The sequence below is a fragment of the Cervus elaphus genome, chromosome 33 (assembly GCF_910594005.1).
Source record: "Cervus elaphus chromosome 33, mCerEla1.1, whole genome shotgun sequence".
Taxonomy (NCBI): Eukaryota; Metazoa; Chordata; class Mammalia; order Artiodactyla; family Cervidae; genus Cervus; species Cervus elaphus.
This window is the reverse complement of record NC_057847.1, coordinates 25,452,734-25,473,570: the sequence shown is the minus strand read 5'-3', so window position 1 is coordinate 25,473,570 and position 20,837 is coordinate 25,452,734. Positions and strand designations below refer to the sequence as shown.

The following is a 20,837-nucleotide window of genomic DNA, read 5'->3' as shown; positions in this document are numbered from 1 at the left end:
GGCCAGAGGGTGAGCAGGGAACATGTTGGAAGGTCTCACTGTTGGAGGACAAATGGGCTATTTGATATAAAGGAAACAGCATGAGAGCAGGAATTAAGAGAACTGATTTGTCACTAATAGCTCTGTGACCTGAAGGAAGTCACTGATCAGGGAGCCTCAGTTTCCTTGTCCTTAGAATGGACATGACTTTTAAGTTCCTTCTCTGAATCATGAGTGAATCCTGGGGGACTGCAATAAATTAGGCAAGCAGATTTAGGTACTGAATCTCTCTTCCTCTTTTTTTAGTCTAATTGTTGTAAAATATACAGAACAAGAAACTTACCAATTTTTTATTTTTTATTATGGTCAAATGCACATACAATTTACCATCTTAACCATTTTTAAACATTCAGTTCAGTGGCATTAAGTACATTCACAATGTTGTACACCCACCACAACTATCCACTTTTGGAACTTTTTCATCATCTCAAACTGAAGCTCTACCCATTAAGCAATAACTCACCCCTCTCCCCAAACCCTAGTAATTGCTATTCTGTCTTCTGTCTCTATGAATTTGACTACTCTAGGTACCTCCCATAAGCAGAATCATACAATATTTGTCCTTTCAGATCTGGCTTATTTACTTAGCATAATGTTTTCAAGATTGATCCATATTATAGTATTTATAGAAACTTCATTCCTCCATACATTTGCTCTTATGCTGATGGACATGGGTGGTTTTTTACCTTCGGGCTATTATAAATAATGCTGCAGTGAATATTGGTATCCAAGGATCTGTTCAAGTCCCTGCTTCCAGTTCTTTTGGGTGTATGCCTAGGAGTGGAGTGGGTGGATCATATGATGATTCTATGCCTAGTTTTTTGAGGAAATGCCAAACTGTTTTCCCTTTAGTTTACTCATAAATGAGGCACTCAGTCCTGCTATGGGTGTGTCATGGGGAATGCCAAGGAGACAGAGATTGAAATCGCCTGAGTTCAGACAGGTCGTCTGGTACTGCCATTCCCCACTCTCTCTGCTACTGATGTGGATCAGATGTGTTCTGGGGATGATGGTCTTTACCGAGCCCAGGGCTGTACATTTTCGGGTACTGGGGTGCACTGCCTGTGGCCAGTAGGTTTTGCTATAAAGAAAGGAAATAAATTTCCTCTCCTACTCGTGTGTCCAGAATTATAGAAATGATATGGGCACACATTTGTGATTTCATTCATAGAACTAGAACCTCAAACAAGATTGGGATAAAGACTGGGGGAAAGGCAGATGCTTTAACTGGGAAGGCAGGAAGATGGCTAATACTAGGACTGAACCTCTCGAAAACACTGACCAGAGTCACAGAATGGCCCAGATGGAGCCAGGGTTGATCCAAAGAGCAAGTGAGCAATGAACCGGCCCAGCTCAGAGCTACTTTGAATCCACAAGATCTGGGTTCAAATGTCAGTTCTACTTGCTAGTTTGGATAATAAACTTAACCTCCCTCAAGTTCAGTTTTCTTATTTGTAAACTAGGGACATTTACAGAATTATGAGGATAAAAAAGAAACATCATGTGATCCTATCCCACAGTGCCTGGCCCCACACTCCAATCAGGTTAGTTACTCTTTTCCCTCAAACCCCAAACATCAAACTCAGGTGCTGTGTTAGATTGGGAAGACATTCCCTCACCTCCAAATTCTAGAAACTTCAAAACTTGGGTTTTTGAGGCAGTTTGTATTTTGGTGGCCATTCTAGAATCTCCCTGTTGTCGTTCTATTGCTTTCCTTCTCTCCAAGTCAAATGCTTTATCTTTGGGGGACTGGCAGATGGGGATTTTTTAGTAAGTACAAAACTGACTATTAAGCAAAGAATAGACTCTTTGCTTAAAATTTAAAAAAAATTTTTTTTTAACTAACAGAAAACCTCAGTTATCATGGGCAAAATTCTTCCAGATGCTGCTGGAAATGAATGCCTTTTGTAGCAATCCGGGTTCACTTACTGCAAAGGATTCACTCTCCAGGCAGCCACAGCAGGAGTGAAGGGAGAAGCAATGTGAACACACTTGGAGGCCATAACCTTATGTAAACATAAACCGTTGCCATGAATAATAAATACAGAAAATTAAATATCTGATCAGTGAGCATGTATCCAACTAGACAGATCTCCCTGGCACGGAGGTTCAGGCCAGCTTTCCACTCATCCTTGCTGATTTAATTCAATGAGCCGACCTGCAAACACAGCCAGGGTTCCGATGATGCAGACGAGCATGAAGACTGCCAGGAGAATGTGGTCCATCACCATCGCAACATACTTCCATTCCTCAGCCGCCTGGGAGAAAGGAAAGTGTCAGAACGTCCTGAAGGTGATCGCGGCCTCACAACATTCATGCTATCCATCATCCGGGGGCCCTTTGACTGTGGATCCTCCCTCCACTGGAACTGTGATCTTTATTTTTAAAAGAGGTTATTCACAATGTGATGACTTGCTAAGATGGCCTAGGGAGTCATCAGGCACATCTTACATCACTAACTGCCCTTTGAATGCCAACCTTCCCATCAAGCCAAACACATCAGATGCTCTGTGCTCGAGCACGTGACCATTTAAACCCCAAGGTGCGGATCTCAAGCCACAGAGCTTACGTTATTGGACTCCTGGTCCGACTTCATGGTCTCTGCGATGTATTTGATGCCCTCAATGGCACTTTTCACCTCGGGGTGTTTGATCAGGGGAGAGTGGAAACCCATTGGTGGAGGCCCTGGCTTCCCAGAAATGTCAGAAATATCAATGTCTTCTGTAAAAATCTTTTTGTCTTGTTTTTCTCTGGATGGTCTTTTCATCGTGGAGAAGAACATGATATTTGGGATAGTGTCGATAAAAACCTAATACAAAAGAAGTCCAGGTATGGGAATTATTGTCAGCAGAGCAAGCATCAAACTATGATTTTGAGTAAGCAATGAGACCTTAGGCAAGTCATTCAGATTCTCTAGGCCTCAGCCACTTTTGTCCCTAAAACAAAAGGACCATACTAGATTTTCTTAGATTCATCTGTGGCCTGTTAAATGACTAAGGCTAATAGAGATGATCCTGTAATGCCAGCAGTTGGCCACTGGAGGGAGCCAGTGTGCAGCTATTGGACTCCTAAGAAACCACTGATGCTTAAGCTTCCAGACCCCCTATAAGCTCCTGCTTTCTTCAAAGCCCCTATTCTCATGACCAAAAGATTAAAGGGCCCCTCCTGCCAAAAAAAAAAAAGTAAGGTTCCAACCCCACAAAACAGCTAGACTCTTTTCTTCTGTTTCTTGTTCCTGAAGAAATGCAACATAGGTATTGCTGCATTGGTGCTCAGTCATGTCCAACTCTTTGTGACCCCCATGGACTGCAGCACTCCGGGCTCCTCTGCCCATGGGATTCTCCAGGCAAGAATACTGGAGCGGGTTGCCATTTCCTCCTCCAGGGGATCTTCCTGGCCCAGGGATCAAACCCAAGTCTCCTGTATCTCCTGTACTGGCAAGCACGTTCTTTACCTCTGCACCACCTGGGAAGCCCTATAGATATTGCTAGGAGTTACTTAACAGCCTTTAGAGAAGCAGAGACTACTTCTCCTCCCCAAAGAATGCATTGCAAGCAGTAGTTTCTCTGTCAGTTCATGACAAATCTTTTGCATTGTGCACAAAAGCCTGGACATTAGTGTCTGTGTGAATGTGCATGAAAGAACTGATATACCTGAAATGTTAACACATTTTAAAATTCAGTAAAATAAGTATTTGAGACCAAGTTCTTCATTAAAACTTAACTTTCCGACAATCTCTCATCAAGCCCAGCCACCCCGCCCCCCAAGTCTCCAGCCCTTATTCTAGTCTCAGCAGATGATTCCACCAGCAAAGAAATAATCAGTCTGTTCACATACAAACAGGTCAAGATTTCATGGTATTTGAATTAAAAGATTGTGATTTGTCTTTTCTAATCAAAGAGGTTCTTTAAGGTTGACATTGAAGTGGGCTTTGTTAATTCTGGTTTTCTTATCTCCTTGGAGAGGCTACATGAGTTATTTATCTTCAGCCAGAGTCCAGAAAACTTCCTCCCCCAAAGCCCCTACAGCCCAAGAAAGCCTTTTTGTTTCTAAGTGCCTAGCAGGGTTACCTAGGACGCCACTGGCCAGATGGAAGGGGAGACTTGCGGATGCCCTGCAGGGAGCGGCTGCCCCATGCAAAGTGTCCCAGTGCCTTATTCACTCACCTTCCGCACCCACTCGGGCATGACGTGGGTGCTGGGGGAGCGGTGGTGCGTGTTGATGATGATGACGGTGATGATGATGGATGCGATGACGAACACCATGGTAAACAACATGTACTTCCCGATCAAGGGCACGGCGCTGGAGGTGGAAGGGATCAGCTCCACAATGACCAGAAGGAACACGGTCAAGGACAGCAAGACAGAGATGCTCAGGGTCATCTTCTCTCCTGGATGAAATGAAGAGGAGACAGACACAACCACCCACCTGTTATGGGCTAAACTGCTCTTCCCCCCAAATCTATAGGGCTTCCTAGGTGGCTCAGCCAGTAAGGAATCTGCCTGCAATGTAGGAGACCTGTGTTTGATCCCTGGGTGGGGAAGACCCCTGGAGGAGGGCATGGCAACCCACTCTAGTATTCTTGCCTGGAGAATCCCATGGACAGAGGCGCCAGACAGGCTATAGTCCATGGGGTCACAAAACATTGAACACAACTGACAGTGAACTTATTTGTTGAAGCCCCAAACCCCAGCACCTCAGGGACTGCATTTGGAAACAGGGCCTTTACAGAGGTAATTAAATTAAAATGAGGTGTTAGGGTGGGTCTTCATCCAATAGGACTGGTGACTGGTGTCCTCATCAGAAAAGATTAAGACACAGACAGAAAAGGCCATGTGAGGGCACAGGGAGAAGACAGTCATCTGCCAGCCAAGAAGAGAGGGTTCAGAGGAAACCAATTCTGCTGACACCTTGACTTTGATTTCCAGCCCCCAGAACTATGAGAAAATAAATTTCTGTTGTTTAAGCCACCAGCCTGGGGTCCTTGCTAGGCAGTGCTAGCAAATGAACACACCAGTGAAACCCAAAGGTGAGGGAGGAATGTGACTGGCCTGTTCTCAAAGCCTCATACTGGGGAGTTTTTTCCTGCAGTATTTCCTGTGAGACCCTGGCACCTTAACTCTGCTGACAATGGCAAGTGGCTGGTGTTTCCATCAGCTGCTGCCAAGCAGGAAATGCTACTTCATCTCCTGCCCCAGAATTCTATTTCTTGTTGGAATCCAGGGAAACCAGAGAGGTTCTGGGTGGCAAGTGAGAACCCAGATGGCAGTTTTTCTGTCTGCAGCAGAACGTCTTAAACCTCACAAAACTGAACCGCAGCCTGGCCTACTTGTTACTCAGCAGATGGATGTGTAGGTCAGAAGTACATGTATCTTTCTCACTGTGGAAGCAAGCTTCGAGACCAAAGCTGAAAAAGGACAAAATCAATGATTTCACACCACCCACTTTCTCATATTCTCTAAGGGGATGACTTGTTTTGTGTGTGTGTGTTTTGATTTTTTTTGTTTGTTTTTGTTTTCATGTTAAGGGCCAAGGGATTCCCTCTCCCCTGAATCTTTTCCCCAGGCCCTTCAATTTCAGGGCAGACAATTCCCGGATGGTGTCTTGCCTGGACAAGTAAACAAGAAAGCCAGAGAGTGAATGACACTGGAATAGTTTTGTGGGATTGATCAGCTCAGAGGCAGTAAAGAGCCTTTGGAAGGGACTTTCCTTGGGCTGGTCTTGCTGTTTGTGTCCTGAGAAACCCTCATGTGGCCCTGCTTTCCAGTGTGGAACTTTGCCCATTCGGGATGCTTTCAGATGTTAGTGATATACCCAGGATCCAGAGTAGAGGCAAACAAGAAGTTGTCAATTTCTGGTGGATAGGAAGGTCTTCAAAAGTAAAAAAGGAAACAGAATTATAAATGTAAAATATGGATCAAAGTACATCAAATTTCTCGATTAATGATAATAGTAGCTAACACTTACCAAACTGTCTCACTGCTCTAGATGCTTTTCTAGCATAAATCATCTAATATTGATAGAAACTTTGTTTAGTTCCCATAGTGTCCGGCCTACAGTTTTCTCTCTTCACTTTGAGAAACTTCATTTGATGAGAAAGTTGAAAAAATATCTGTGACCATTTGTTTAAGAACAAATACAATCTTCCTAGAACATACATTCTGTGGGGCAAATTCTGCCTTATTCTTTACCTTATCCCTGTCTTGCAACAGTTGTTTAAAAGGTATATGATGAGTGAGTGAATGTGTAAGCTTTTTTTTTTTTCCTTATTGGAAAGTTGGATTTAGACTTTTGTGGGAGTTTTTCTGTGGCATTTTGGTACAATTGTTTTCTGGCATAAGTTTGAGGACTATCTTACTATCTTTTTTTTCTACTTGTCTGCCTTACATTGTTTGAGAGCAATGACTTGCTGGCAGACGTGTGTGTTTCCTTTCCCCCTTTTCTCTAGAATGTTGGTGTCTGGTGAAATTATGTCACAGATGTGATTACTCAGTAGGAGGCCCAGGCTGATGCAGGAGAAAGAATTGCCACTTGGGAAGTATGGTCTTATGTGTAAAGATACTGCCATCCGGAGAAGAGATACACAAAAGCTATTTCCAAGCAGCAAGCAGTAGATACAAGAGGCAAGACCTGGGCTAGTCATAGAGAGCAAGTGACTTCATGGGGGAAGGGGCCCTGGGAGTGTCTGTGATCCATGCCTTGCCCAACATGTTTCAGGGCACACAGCAGGTATTTAACAAATAGGTGCCGGTGGTTATTCACTTAACCAGAGAGGTGTGTGCGCATCTTCAGGGTCTCTGCCCGCCCTGCTGTCTGCCCCAGTGGCCTTCATCCCTACACATGGCCACTCAGGGCATGCATCCTTCCAGGGCTGCTGCTTTGGGTCTGTCTGCCTGTATTTGTTTATCAGCCATGGTTATTTCTGGCTTCCCCTAAAATAGCAGCGAGAGATCCATCCGCGTCAGCAGCCGCCACCATGGCAACTGCACCCACCTGAGTCTGTGGGCAGGTAGAACACCAGGCCGGTTAAGAAGGAGAAGAGCAGGCAGGGGATGATGACGTTGACGATAAAGTAGAGGGGCAGGCGCTGCATGACAAAGTGGTAGGTGATGTCCAGGTAGGGGGTGGAGGGGCAGCAGGCGTAGAACACCCAGTGCTTCCAGCCCCGGGACTCCTTGATCACCCATTCTCCACTCTCCATGAAGTTGCTCAGGTCTGGCTGGTCGCTTTCCTGGGAAGACAGAATGAAACTTTGAAATCCCAGCCTTGTCACCATGAGGAGGGGCAGGGTTTCCTAATCAGCTGTGACAAAGCAACGGATTCCAGTGCTGTCACATACCTAGGAGGGAATCTTGTGTATGTTCCTTTCCTATAAAAGAGGGGGGTTGGGGGCTTTCCTGGTAGTTGGCAGATGGGAATTCACCCTCCAATGCAGCGGGTGTGGGATGATTCCTGGTTGGGGAGCTGGAGTCCCCCATGCTGCTCTGCCAGGGAACCAAAACACTACAGAGGTAATATTGTACCAAATTCAATAAGGACTTTGAAAATGGTCCACATCCCAAAAAGTCTTTAAAAAAAATAAAAAATAAGTGGATTGGGACTCTTTGGATTTTTTCCATGTTGACTATATATTCAAGTCACCTGGGAGCTTTAAGAATAGCAAGGAGAGACAAGAAAGCTTTCCTCAGTGATCAGTGCAAAGAAATAGAGGACAACAATAGAACTGGAAAGACTAGAGATCTCTTCAAGAAAATTAGAAATACCAAGGGAACATTTGATGCAAAGATGGGCTCAATAAAGGACAGAAATGGTATGGACCTAACAGAAGCAGAAGATATTAAGAAGCGGTGGCAAGAATACACAGAAGAACTATACAGAAAAAGATCTTCACAACCCAGATAATCACAATGGTGTGATCACTTACCTAGAGCCAGACATCCTGGAATGTGAATTCAAGTGGGCCTTAGGAAGCATCACTATGAGCAAAGTTAGTGGGGGTGATGGAATTCCAGTTGAGCTATTTCAAATCCTAAAAGATGATGCTGTGAAAGTGCTGCCCTCAATATGCCAGCAGTGCCCACAGGACTGGAAAAAGGTCAGTGTTCATTCCAATCCCTAAGAAAGGCAATGCCAAAGACTGTTCTAACTACTACACAATTGCACTCATCTCACATGCTAGCAAAGTAATGCTCAAAATTCTCCAAGCCAGGCTTCAACAATACATGAACTGTGAACTTCCAGATGTTCAAGCTGGTTTTAGAAAAGGCAGAGGAACCAGAGATCAAATTGCCAACATCTGCTGGATCATCAAAAAAGCAAGAGTTCCAGAAAAACATCTATTTCGGCTTTATTGACTACACCAAAGCCTTTGACTGTGTGGACCATAATAAACTGTGGAAAACTCTTCAAGAGATGGGAATACCAGATCACCTGATCTGCCTCTTGAGAAATCTGTATGCAGGTCAGGAAGCGACAGTTAAAATTGGACATGGAACAACGAATGGTTTCAAATAGAAAAAAGAGTATGTCAAGGCTGTATATTGTCACCCTGCTAATTTAACTTATGTGCAGAGTACATCATGAGAAATGCTGGGCTGGATGAAGCACAAACTGGAATCAAGATAGCCAGGAGAAATATCAATAACCTCAGATATGCAGATAACACCACCCTTATGGCAGAAAGTGAAGGAGAACTAAAGAGCCTCTTGATGAAAGTGAAAGAGGAATTGTAAAGTGATTAGCCTCCAACTAATAAAAATAAGTGAAAAAAAAAAAAGAAAGTGAAAGAGGAGAGTGAAAAAGTTGGCTTAAAGCTCAACATTCAGAAAATAAAGATCATGGCATCCAGTCCCATCACTTCACGGCAAATAGATGGGGAAACAGTGGGAACAGTGGCTGACTTTATTTTTTAGGGCTCCAAAATCACTGCAGATGGTGATTGCAGCCATGAAATAAAAAGACCCTTACTCCTTGGAAGAAAAGTTATGACCAACCTAGACAGCATGTTAAAAAGCAGAGACATTACTTTGCCAATAATGGTCCATCTAGTCAAGCCTATGGTTTTTCCAGTAGTCATGTAGGGATGTGAGAGTTGGACTATAAAGAAAGCTGAATGCTGAAGAATTGATGCTTTTGAACTGTGGTGTTGGAGAAGACTCTTGAGAGTCTCTTGGACTGCAAGGAGATCCAATCAGTCCATACTAAAGGAAATCACTCCCGAATGTTCATTGGAAGGACTGACACTGAAGTTGAAACTCCATTACTTTGGCCACCTGATGCGAAGAGCTGACTTATTTGAAAAGACCCTGATGCTGGGAAAGATTGAAGGCGGGAGGACAAGGGGATGACAGAGGATGAGATGGTTGGATGGCATCACCGACTCAATGGACATGAGTTTGAGTAAACTCCAGGAGCTGGTGATAGACAGGGAGGCCTGGCGTGTGGCAGTCCATGGGGTCACAAAGAGTCGGACATGACTCAGCGACTGACCTGAACTGGGAGCTTTAAAACATATTGGTGCCCTAACTCCACCCTAGGCTGATTCGATCAGATTTATTGGGCTTGAGCCTGGGCATAGGAAATTATGTAAGCCCCAGATGGTTCTCTTATGTAGCATGTCAAGAACTTGCCAAGCAACTGAAAAGCAGGAAAGTAGATGATCCCCAAAGAGCTAATGGACGCAGTGAGCCTGCGATAATGGAGAGGCAGAGTTGAAGACCTAAATCTTGCTTTTCCTGCATCCAAGCTCCTCCCAAGGGGTCACCACATACCGGGTTGATGGCCACCACGGAGCCGTCATAGGTCCACGTGCCCAGCTTCATGCTGCAGTTCTGTTCATCAAAGGGAAAGTGGGTGACGATGATCTCACAGTAGCTTTTAAAGATGGCGGGAGGTGTCCACGTGATGTGGCCAGTGTAGTCCAGGAGCACTTTGGTGAACTTGACAATGGCAAAGTCACCATCTGCACTACAATTGGGATAAAAGAAGAACAGGGCTCCAAGTGACAGATGAACCTTCAGTTCTGCTTGGGGATGTTAACGGGAGACAGCTGTTAATTATTCAGGTGCTAATTATAGAAGCTTTCTTTTGAGCAGCATCACTTTTTATCTATGGCAGTGTTTTCCAAATTTGCCTGATAATAAGGATCACTGGGGTGTTTGTTTAAAATATAGATTCCTGAACCTATCAAATAATATAAGTGAATCCATATACAAAACAGACTCACAGGTATAGAAAGCAAACTTATGATCAACAAAGGGGAGGGGGAGGGATAAATTAGGAGTATGGGGTTAACAGATACAAACTACTATACTTAAAATAGATAAGCAACAAGGATTTACTGTGTAATACAGGGAACTATATCCAATATCTTATAATAACCCATAATGGAATTTATCTGCAAAAAATCCAAGTCACTATGCTGTACACTAGAAATAACACATTAACTATACTTCAATTAAAAAAAATTAAATATAGATCCCTGAGCACTGAATCTAAGCACTGAATCAGGATATTTGGGGATGAACCTGAGAATCCATAGTTTTAAAACACTAACTGGTAACACAGATCCACTGCATCCCAGATTTTTTTCTTCCCAGTCCTCAGTAGTATTTGTAATGTTGAAAAAGTGAAAAGCTAAAGTGTTACTTGCTCCGTGGTTTCCAATTCTTTGCGACCCATGGACTGTAGCCCGCCAGGCTCCTCTGTCTATGGGATTCCTCAGGCAAGAATTCTGGAGTGGGTAGCCATTTCCTTCTCCAGGGGCACTTCCCAACCCAGGGATCTAACCTAGGTCTCCTGCATTGCAGGCAGTTTCTTTATTGTCTGAGCCATCAGGGAAGCCCGACTCTCCATCTATGCCCTCTCTGATATACTTTAAAAGCTAATTGGGGGCGCTCCTCTGGTGGCTCAGTGGTAAAGAATCCACCTGCCGATGCAAGAGACACAGTTTCGATTTCTGATCTGGAAAGATCCCGCAGTAACTAAGTCTGTGCGTCACCGGTCCTGAGCTTGAGCTCTAAGCCCCTGAGCCACGACTACTGAGCCCACATGCCCCAACTACTGAATCTGCTGCACCCCGGAGCCTGGGCTCTGCAACAGAGAAGCCACTGCAATGAGAAGCCCGCGCACCACAGCTAGAGAGTAGACCCCACTCTCCTCAACTAGAGACACAGCCCTCGCAGCAGCAAAGAGCAGAATAATTAATTTAAAAAAATTTTTTTAAGTTAATTGGGGAAAAAATCCAGGAATTTTAAATAAAAATATGGCTAGTGACTCATTACTGTGATAAGCAGGTTAAAGAGGATTCTATTACCTTTGAAAGAACTATTTAGACTCCAGTGGAGTAGGATCACAAACTCAGATGCCTCTAGGCCTGGCAAGTGAGGAAGGAGGAAGAGGTGAGCCTCACAAAGGAAGAGCCCCTCACTCCGGTGAGGAAGTGTATCTGCATGGGAGTGAAGGCTCCATGTTGCCTGATGTTTGATCCTTCCTTGGAAGCTGGAAATCTAGATTTCTAATCCAAAGTTTTCATATTTTTGAATGTTGGAATTTTCTAGAGAGGCTCAAGGGCTTCCAAGGTGGCAGTAGTGGTAGAGAACCTGCCTGCCATTGAGGAAACGTGAAAGACACGGCTTTGGCCTGGGTTGGGAAGATCCCTGCAGAAGGAAATGGCAACCCACTCCAGTATTCTTGCCTGGTGAATTCCATGCACAGAGGAGCCTGGCAGGCTGCAGTCCATGGGATCACAAGACTGAAGCGGCTGAGCATGCATGCAGAGGGGCTAAAAATTCAGGTTTTGATGTATTTTCCTATTTTCAAATGTTGGCAATAATTTCTCATTTGAAAAAGCAGCATGGTGGATACTGAAAAATAAGAAACTCTCTCCGCAGGTCTACTCATCCCCCAAATGGCCTGTCCCTAGGGCCTTGGCAGAAAGCAGGAGAGTATAATTAGGGGCTGAAAGGTGGGTGGGGTCTGCCTGGTGCCCCAGGGACGTATGGGATATGTCATGCCTCACTTTACAAATCAAGAAATTTTCTTCCCATTGATTTTTCCTTGGGACTGAGGAGAGGCTCTATCCAGAAAACTGTGCAGATTTAGACCCTCCCAACAGAGCTGAGGGGGAGGATGGTCTACATTTCTCCTTTCAAGCAGGTGAAATGGGATTCTCTCCCCTGTGAGAGTGTTTCTGACTGAGCTGATCTAAAGGACCAGAGGGTTTTAATTGCTTCCCTTAGATTCTAAGTGAAAAATAAACTTAACTCTGAGAGAGAGAGAGACAGTTTCCTTATCAGCACACCTGTCCCAAAGTTTACACAAAATGATGGGATTCTTTGGCTCAAGCTTGAATCCCAGGTCTGATTGGAAAATGTGCAATAAAATATGAAAGTTGGGGAGGGTCACCTTAAAGGGTATCATGTCCGCTAACTAGCCCTGGCCATCTTCCCTGGAGAGTCTGCTAGTATGCACAGCCTGCTTGCCCCAGACGCGTGCTGCAGACTGTCAGGCCACAAATCCTCTACGCCAGTGTTGAATGCTGCTGCCTGGAAGGATGCTGTTTGCAACGAACACTCCCTGACAAATGAAGGGCGTATGATAATGAACGTGTCATTAAAGCAGAGTGTCTTGAATCACATTATAATTTCACAACGTGCAGTCTGTCACAGAGCCCAGCGGATGGGCTACACAGGCATCCCGGGCCATCAGCAGCACGCGGCGTCCTGGGATGCCATGAGGAGGTGATGAATAACAACCCCGGGAGGTTCAGACCTATTGGTCGGAAGGACATTTAATTCCAAGGAACTCAATTATAGGACGTTTGGGTTCCTTGGATAGTTGCCACATACCCTTCAGGAGTTCTCAGGGATTAAATGTCCCCCACCCCACAGCCCTGATTCAATTTGGCTCTGATAATTGTTTCTATTCATAACATGAGACACCATATGGCACCCCTAGCATGTCAACTTGGCTCTCGGTTTTTAAGGGTTATTTAATGTGAACAGTGGTGAAACACCTACTGAGAGTGGCAGCCCTTCCGTTAGGGCACTTGGACTCCCCCCACCGCCCCACCCCGAATGTCTGCCTTCTCATCCTGGCTGTTTTGCTCACTTGTTATAAAGAACGATGTCTGGACGCCAGATCTTTTCCGAGGGAATGTGAATTTTTTTCACGCCACCATAGTCATCTGGATTCCATTTTAAGTTGTAATCCACCCATTGCTAGAAATGAAGACATTTTTAGTCAATGAAAAAATCTGGGGTTATCAAGCACTCTGATGGGCATGGTAATTCAGGTATGGACAAAAATTGTGCTCCAGTAAGAAGGGTTTGATTCAGAGTTTAGCTTTCACTTTGGTAAGAAGTAAAAGCAAACATAGAGCACTGAGTACATGCTGGCACAGTTATAAGCATTTCAACCCATATTCATCATTTGGTCCTCACAATGTTCTCATGAGGTAGGAGTGATTATTGACCCCATTTTACAGATGAGAAAACAAAGGTAGCCCCAAGTCATGCCACCAAGTACACTGCCCACCTTAGCAAAGGAGAATGACCCTATTGTGAACGTTTTCCTCAAGCAAGCAACCTCACTTTTTGAAAAGTGCTATATTTTTTCTGCATTATAAAAGTTACATATTCCCAATGCAATAAATTTGGATAACACCATGTTGAACTGTCTACCCCAAATTAATACAAAGTTCTAATCCCCTGTACCTCAGAAAGCGACCTCATTTGGAGATAGGGTGTTTATAGAGGTAATTAAGTTAAAGTGAGGTCATTAAGGTGGGCCCTAATCCAATATGACTGGTGTCTGTATAAGAAGGGGACATTGAAGAAGATGTATATTCAGAAAGAAAGTCATGTGAACATGAAGACAGCCAATTCTAAGCAAAGGAGAGAGGCCCAGAACAGGTTCTCCCTCATAACCCTTAGAAGGAACCAGTTCTACCAACACCTTAATGTTCGGCTTTTGGCCTCAGAAACTGTGATACAGCAAGTTTCTATTTAAGTTGTCTAGGTTGTGACTTTGTTCCAGCAGATCTAACAAACTAATACACACAGTAAAAGCACAAAGTAAAAATAATAATAGTAATGAACACAAAACATGATCCCACTACCCCAAAATATCTGCTTTCAATATTTTGGTACATATCCTTGTTACCCAGATTGATTTCCTGTGGGCCCATGTTAAATTTCAGAGTGAATGAGAACAACATGAACACACTTATCTAGCTGCATTACCTGTTTCAGACGAACATTGGTTGTCACGATCTGATTTACTTCATCCTGAAAAAAAGATAAGGCCCGCCTTTAGGGGGACAAGTGGGGAGTTGGAGCGGATGCTCCGGACTAGGTGATATGGGAGCTGTGGGGCACTGGGAACTCTTGTCTCACCACGTTGATGAGCTGTATCAGCTGCAGGCCCACCGTGACCTCCACGACATTGCGGTGGTCTTCCACGGGCCGTACCACACTGTTGTAGCCTTCAAAGAGCTTTGCCACCAGACGGGTCTCATGTTTGGAGCCCAGGACGAGGCCAGCTGAGATGGCAAAGGACACAGTCACTGTGAGAGTCCACGCCCACACTCCACACACACTGACGTGAGTATATCTATCTATCTGAATCACCGTGCTTTATACCTGAAACTAACACAGCATCATAAATCAACTATACTTCAATTAAAACAACAAAAAAACAAAAAATGTGCACATGAATGTTCATGGCAGCAATACTTTAACAGCTATATGGTGAAAATAACACAAATGTCCATCAACAATAAATGAATAAACAAATTGTGGTATATCCACTCGTTAGAACGTTATTCAGCCATGAAAAGGAATGAAATTCTGATACAGGCTGTAATATGAATGATCCTTGAAAACATTATGCTAAGTGAAAGAAGTCAGACACAACAGGACATGTATTGTGTGGTTCTATTTGTATGAAATATCCAAAAATAAAAAAGAGAAATATCCAGAGTAGGTAAATCCATAGAACAGAGTCGATTAGCAGTTGCCAGGGACTGTGGGAACAGGAAAAGGGAAGTAACTGCTCATGGGCTCAGGACGTCCTTCTGGGTGGTGAAAGTTATGGAATTAGATAGTGGTGATGGTTGCCTAACATTGTGAATATACCTGATGCTACTGGATTGTGTACTTTATTTTATTTTATTTTGATTGTGTACTTTAAAATGGTAATTTTACGTAATGTCTATTTTACCATGGTAAACTTTACATACATATTTATGTATTTTTACCATAATTTTAAAAATAGAAAAAAATATCATCTATGTCCCAATTAAGTTGCTAAGAGAGAAAATCACATATTCTGTTGACCTGGATTTGGGTCTCCTATTTGGAGCATATTTAATTCCAAGGAATCTTTACTGCGTTTTCCTTCAGGATGAAGGGCAGTATCACGCGGTGTTCTCAGAGCCCACAGCCTTCAGGTGTCCACCGTGACACGTCTTCACTGGTGAGCAGGCAGAGGCCTTCTCGCCTGAGGTTCCGAGCGGCGGACTGACTTGTCTGTGGCCACACGATGAGGGCAGAGCTCAGATTAGAGCCCGTCACTCTGCGCCATGCTCCTGAACTCACTTTTAATATTATGAGCGTGCTGTGGGCTGTCCTGGAAATTGTACAACTACATGTGCTGCTATTCCTATGAGAAAACGTGTTCCAAATCCAAGCGCCTTATGAAGGATCCCTGTAACTCAAGCCCTGGTGGTTTGGGGATTGCCTGTTCAGGGCTGGGAGAGGAAGTAGACACACAATCCATCTGCCCGGATTCATGTAACCAGATCTCCCCTTTCCTCAGGTTATTGCTGAAACCACACCTTTTCCCCGGGCCAAGACAACTTTTAAAATGAAATGAGTGAGACGCTTTCCCTTTCCCCGCAGTTGTGTTTATATTAACTGATCACCTCTAAGGCAGGTTATTATTATTTTTTATTATTTTTCTGCTTGGATCCTAAGTTTGGAAGGGTTTGTCAACAAAACAATTATTAAGTAAAAAGTAGTCCCCTTTTCTATTTCTATTGATCAACAAAAATAATCACATATCCAACTTGTTTTGTGTCGGATACTCCTCTACATGCTTCATATGTACTAAAATTTTCAGTCCTCATAACAATGATGGTATATACTGTCATTGTCCTCCATTTACAGGTGGGGAAATGGAGGCCCAGATTTCATCAGTGGTGGAGCCAGGATCGCACCCTGAGTCTATGCTCTCATCTCATCCAGAACTTTAGATCAAGTTGAAATGACTAATGAGCTGAATGAGCTGTATAATGAGCTGAAACACTTTCATCCTCCCCAAAATATGTTTTAATTAGCCTGTCGAGCTTTATTAAAGGTCCTATATTCATGTTACGTTATTGAATCCTTATAAAATTCTATGAGGATTTTACTCATATGAGGATTTTTGCTCCTACTTTACAGATGGGAAAACTGAGGTTGGAATAGCAGAGGCGCTCCCAGCTAGCTACAAGTGGGATTCTAAGTGAGGACAGTCACAAGGACCTGTATACTTCACCACTTCCCTAAAGGCAAGCGTATTGTGTCCATTCAATGTTTTGAAGCTTTCAGCATTGCTAAAATATCTTCATTATGACCTTCCTGGACTCTGTGTGTGGAACTCCCAGCTAGCCTACCTTTTCATTTCTAGTTTCTCAAAATGTCTGAACCCAAAGGGTTCATGCAGAGCTTTCACACAGCATCTCCCCCAGGCCACTGGCATTGGAGACCCCTTAGAGCTGCATATTGTCCAAAGATGCAGTTTTGCGGTGGCCCCTTGGGACACAGAAATCCTCTGTCTTCCATGCTGTGTCTGTCCCTGGCCCCACCCAGCCCACAGTGGGGGCAGGGGGAGCTGCTGGTGTGGATCACTTCGAGCCTTGGCCACTGGGTTTCAGGTTATTGCTTTGATGTTATCTTGGGCTGCTTATTTTTAAGTGACAGTTTATGCCAGTTTGACAGGAAGAACATACTAGAAAGCAGCAGAGAGAGCAGATGATTAGCATTATGTGGCAGGAAAATATGCAGGCGGACCCTAAGTTTAACTAGGGAGAAGGGAGGACTGGGGAGCCAGGCCCGGGTGGCATTCCAGGGGTACCACTCCCTCCTTTGTGCCCTTGCCAAGGACAAGGGTCCCTGTGCCTTCCACCACGAGTTTCTAAGGAATTCCTGAGGAGGTCTCCATTTCTTATACCACATTCACTGGTATTCTGTTCTTTTTTCCTCCTCAAAGCGGGGCAGAGTATCACTCAAAGTTTTATCACATAAAATTTAAAGGACTTGAACTCAGAATTCTAGGTTTTGTTCCCAATTCCAGTGTGGTCTGAAGAATTGGACAATTTCTTCACAGATTCAATAAATCACAGTAAATACTTTCTTTGGAAGGCAGGTATAAATGGACAAACACAGATAAACACATAAATAATGTCAAAGTTTCCTTTTTCAGCAAAATCATGTTGGTCATTCTTATTCAGATGGTGGCAACACTAATTCATTCATTTATTTGTCCAACATTTGCTGCATGCAAAGCATTGTTTGAAGAGCTTTGAGGCTTTCAGACATGAATCTGACACAGATCCTGTCTTCCTATTCTCATGGACTTCGACATTTGTCATTTACATAAATAACTGTGAACAAGTTGGAAAGCAATATGCCATAAGGAAGGTGGCAATGAAGTGCTTGAGATTCCTGAGCTGGAAGAGAGGAAAGGTTGTAATGAAAGTGCTATAAAAATAGAACAGAGATCATTATGTGTTAAGCTAATACCGGAAAAAAGTGTCACTGATATAAATGAGAATTTTGCCCCCAAGGGATTGAATCAAAGCAGGGGAACCAGCCACAATTTCAAAGTGCTCTTTTGTATTATACTGGTCCAATCTGTATTTTTATTTGGGCGACAGGTTGGGCAAAAGGAATTCTGTCCTGTTCTTCCCAGGTGGCTCAGAGGTAAAGAATCCACTTGCAAAGCAGGAGACACAGGTTTGATCCCTCAGTTGGGAAGATCCCATGGAGAAGGAAATGGCAACCCACTCCAGTGTTCTTGCCTGGGAAATCCCACGGACAGAGGAGCCTGGTAGGCTACAGTCCACAGGGTCACAAAGAGTTGGACATGACTGAGCGACTAAACAAAACCAAATAGCCACCCCGGGTCATTCTTATCTTGACTGGTGCTGTGTCTTTTGCTACCTTTCCAATTTCAGGCTATATTTTCTGACTGTGCACATAAAAAATGGAGTCTGATCACATTCCAAAGTTTACACATCAAGGGACTTTGGGATGGTCCCAAAGTCAGTTTGGGATGGTCAGTTTGTGTCTCTTAGCTTCAGTTTCCTTATAATAAAAAAAGAGATGTTGGATTGCCTCACCTTGCTCTAACTTTCCATGAATCATCCATGGGAACTGACATCAGCAAACTCTAGGTTTGATCTACATACATATCACATACTTTAAAAAAGATAGTTAAACATGAATTTCTGGAGGTTATCGGTGTCCTAAGAGATCTCTTAAAGATTTTTAAGTGTAAATATATCACTTAAGAATTTCCATTGAGTGTGGTGTTTGCAAACACACACACCCCCCTCACCACCACCATCACCCCCAGGCCAGCTTTGGTTGGATTGAGTCCAAATCCCACAGGATATAATTTACCAGAGTTTAGGCTATTTCCTTCAACTCTGCTATTGAAAAACACTAATAACAAAACTCTTCACCTCTTTTGCCCAGAAGACCTGTGTTTGTCAGAGCAATAATGAAGAAGGAAAATCACAGCATGTCCGTTTCTCAGTTGGGATGATATCACCGGTAAACTTTTATATGAAACAATCAGCCAACATCTATTTCCCTCGACCGGAAGTTTGGGATTCAGGATAGCGTTTCAGTGGCTATGTTGTGACACAGTCCAGAGTTGAATGCAGGTCAAGGGCTGTGCAAGATTTTTATGGGTTCAATTCAAACCCAAACCCACATAGGGTAAGGTCCTTTAAAAAAAAAAAGGCAGGAATGCATTCATATGAATTTTTTTTAACTTCAGGAGTTTAAAAGATTACAAAATAGTTCCTCTCTCATGGAGAGTTTAGTTGTGGTTATGAATAAGTTTCTCCCTCCAGCACATGGAGCTGTCAGTCAATCCTCTTCATTTTCAGAATTCTCCTAGAGCCATAAAAGGACTAGTTAACTATACTACTTATGATCATAAGTCACCCTGCTAAGTCCCTATAGTTGTTCAAATATGATAGTGACTTTGGGATGGCAGAAGAGGTGCTGAATCCCATCATCCAGGTGACTCAGATGCAGACACTGATGGAGGGAGAGAATGGCAGGTTTACTTTGTAGCTTCTGATCAGCCAGCTCCTATTTTCATTGGATAACCCAAGCAAAAAATCTTTATCCACAAACACAATCAAGCCAACATCAGTGAGAAACTGACAGAGCAGCCTGGGACTGGTGAAGCCCTGCCGTTCTGTATTCCCATCAAAGAAGCAAGACTCTGGTTTGGGGGCTTCTAGAGCCTCAGCCTCAAAGGAGAGCCCCCAGCCCCGGCGCTTACCTGAGCAGAGTCCGAGGAGCAGGAGGAGTGGCCGGGGCTCCATGGGCTGGTGGCGGGCTGGTGGCCTGTGCGGCTCGCTGGCACTCTCTGGATGGACACCCGGCTGCTGGAGGGTTTGGAAAGTGAGCTGGCTGAGCCGAGCTATTGTTTCACACCACCTGTTGGTGGCGGTGACAGCTGGGTTGCCCAGAGTTTGCGAGCCCAGGGCTGAGGGCGTTAACGTTATTACAGGGTGTGCGTTTTACACAACTGCTGGATCTTTGACAAGTTGAGTGTATACTGCACTGTGTTTTAAATGCACCATGAGTCTGGTCTTAATGAAAAAAAAAAAAAAGTTTCCCTATTGAATAATTTATTTTGCATGATGAGCGACCCCCTCTCTTTTGTACAAATCAGAATCTCATCTGTGTGGGTTGATCTGATCAGGACGACTTGGTCTGAGCAGATAGTCAGCTGTGTGTGTAAGACTTTATCCTAAATCACAAAAGTCCACACTCTATAAAAAAAGGAAAATTTTCTTGCTCTTGTTCCTTCTAGGCTGAGCGTGCCAGGGACTTTTATGACTGAATGAATCTGAGAAGAGTTTGGTTCATACTGAATCGGTTGCTGGAGAGAATTCCATTTTTGATTGGGTTTGGTTTTAAACAACGGTGACTTCTTCCATAAAATTGATTTTACGATGGCCCCCAGAGTGCCTGTTCCAACCCGTCTCTGTAGCAGGCAATGCCTATTCCGCAATGAGCCATTAGTGACAGCAAACAGCCCACCTCCTGTGGCCTGTTATTCAAGTGAAAAGTAATTAATGGGAAAAGAGCCCCACTGCATAAGCACTGTTCCAGGTTCCTACTTCCTGCCATCCTTCCTCTGCCTACTCTCACTCAGGGAAGCAAGGAGCAGAGTGGTTCAGGTTTTCAATTTATTTGTTTAAAAAAAAAAAATCTCAAAAACCTGCCATTAGTAATTGCTCAGTCTGAGAAGGACTTTTTTTTTTTTTTTTTTTACCAAAATAGAAAAGGGAGCAGTTATTTAAAGACATCCTGACCATACTTTCCTTGCTTCCTTCTCAAATTGAATCAGGTGAACAAGGTCCTTCACCTTAAGGTCAAGAATAGCATCCTGGCCGATTCCCCTATTCCAGTGAGTCCAAAGAAATAATTAGGGAAACAGCTGGAAGTGTAGTGGAGAGGGCTTGGGGTCTGCAATATATACGTATTTTTTCTTTTAAATTGTGG

General features: G+C 43.7%; 1 protein-coding gene across 1 annotated transcript; it reads right to left on the bottom strand.

The window, feature by feature from the left end:
• Positions 1 to 341: 341 nt before the first annotated feature.
• Positions 342 to 19,703, bottom strand: CHRNA1 (cholinergic receptor nicotinic alpha 1 subunit). The gene is made up of 9 exons (XM_043894891.1): positions 19,606 to 19,703; positions 14,436 to 14,581; positions 14,283 to 14,327; positions 13,150 to 13,259; positions 9,810 to 10,005; positions 7,033 to 7,270; positions 4,206 to 4,429; positions 2,609 to 2,848; positions 342 to 2,297 (listed from the first exon to the last, which is right to left on the bottom strand). The coding sequence occupies exons 1-9, from the start codon at positions 19,646 to 19,648 to the stop codon at positions 2,166 to 2,168; spliced, it is 1,374 nt and encodes a 457-aa protein (XP_043750826.1). The 5' UTR covers positions 19,649 to 19,703; the 3' UTR covers positions 342 to 2,165.
• Positions 19,704 to 20,837: the final 1,134 nt, after the last annotated feature.

What these genes read in the sequence shown, in the direction of transcription:
- CHRNA1 (XM_043894891.1), bottom strand. Translation starts at nt 19,648, where the DNA reads ATGGAGCCCCGGCCACTCCTCCTGCTCCTCGGACTCTGCTCAG. An exon ending in GACATCGTTCTTTATAACAA is followed by an intron (nt 10,006 to 13,149) that starts GTGAGCAAAACA and finishes TCCCAATTGTAG; the next exon opens with TGCAGATGGTGACTTTGCCA. An exon ending in TGCCCGAGTGGGTGCGGAAG is followed by an intron (nt 2,849 to 4,205) that starts GTGAGTGAATAA and finishes CTTTTGTATTAG; the next exon opens with GTTTTTATCGACACTATCCC.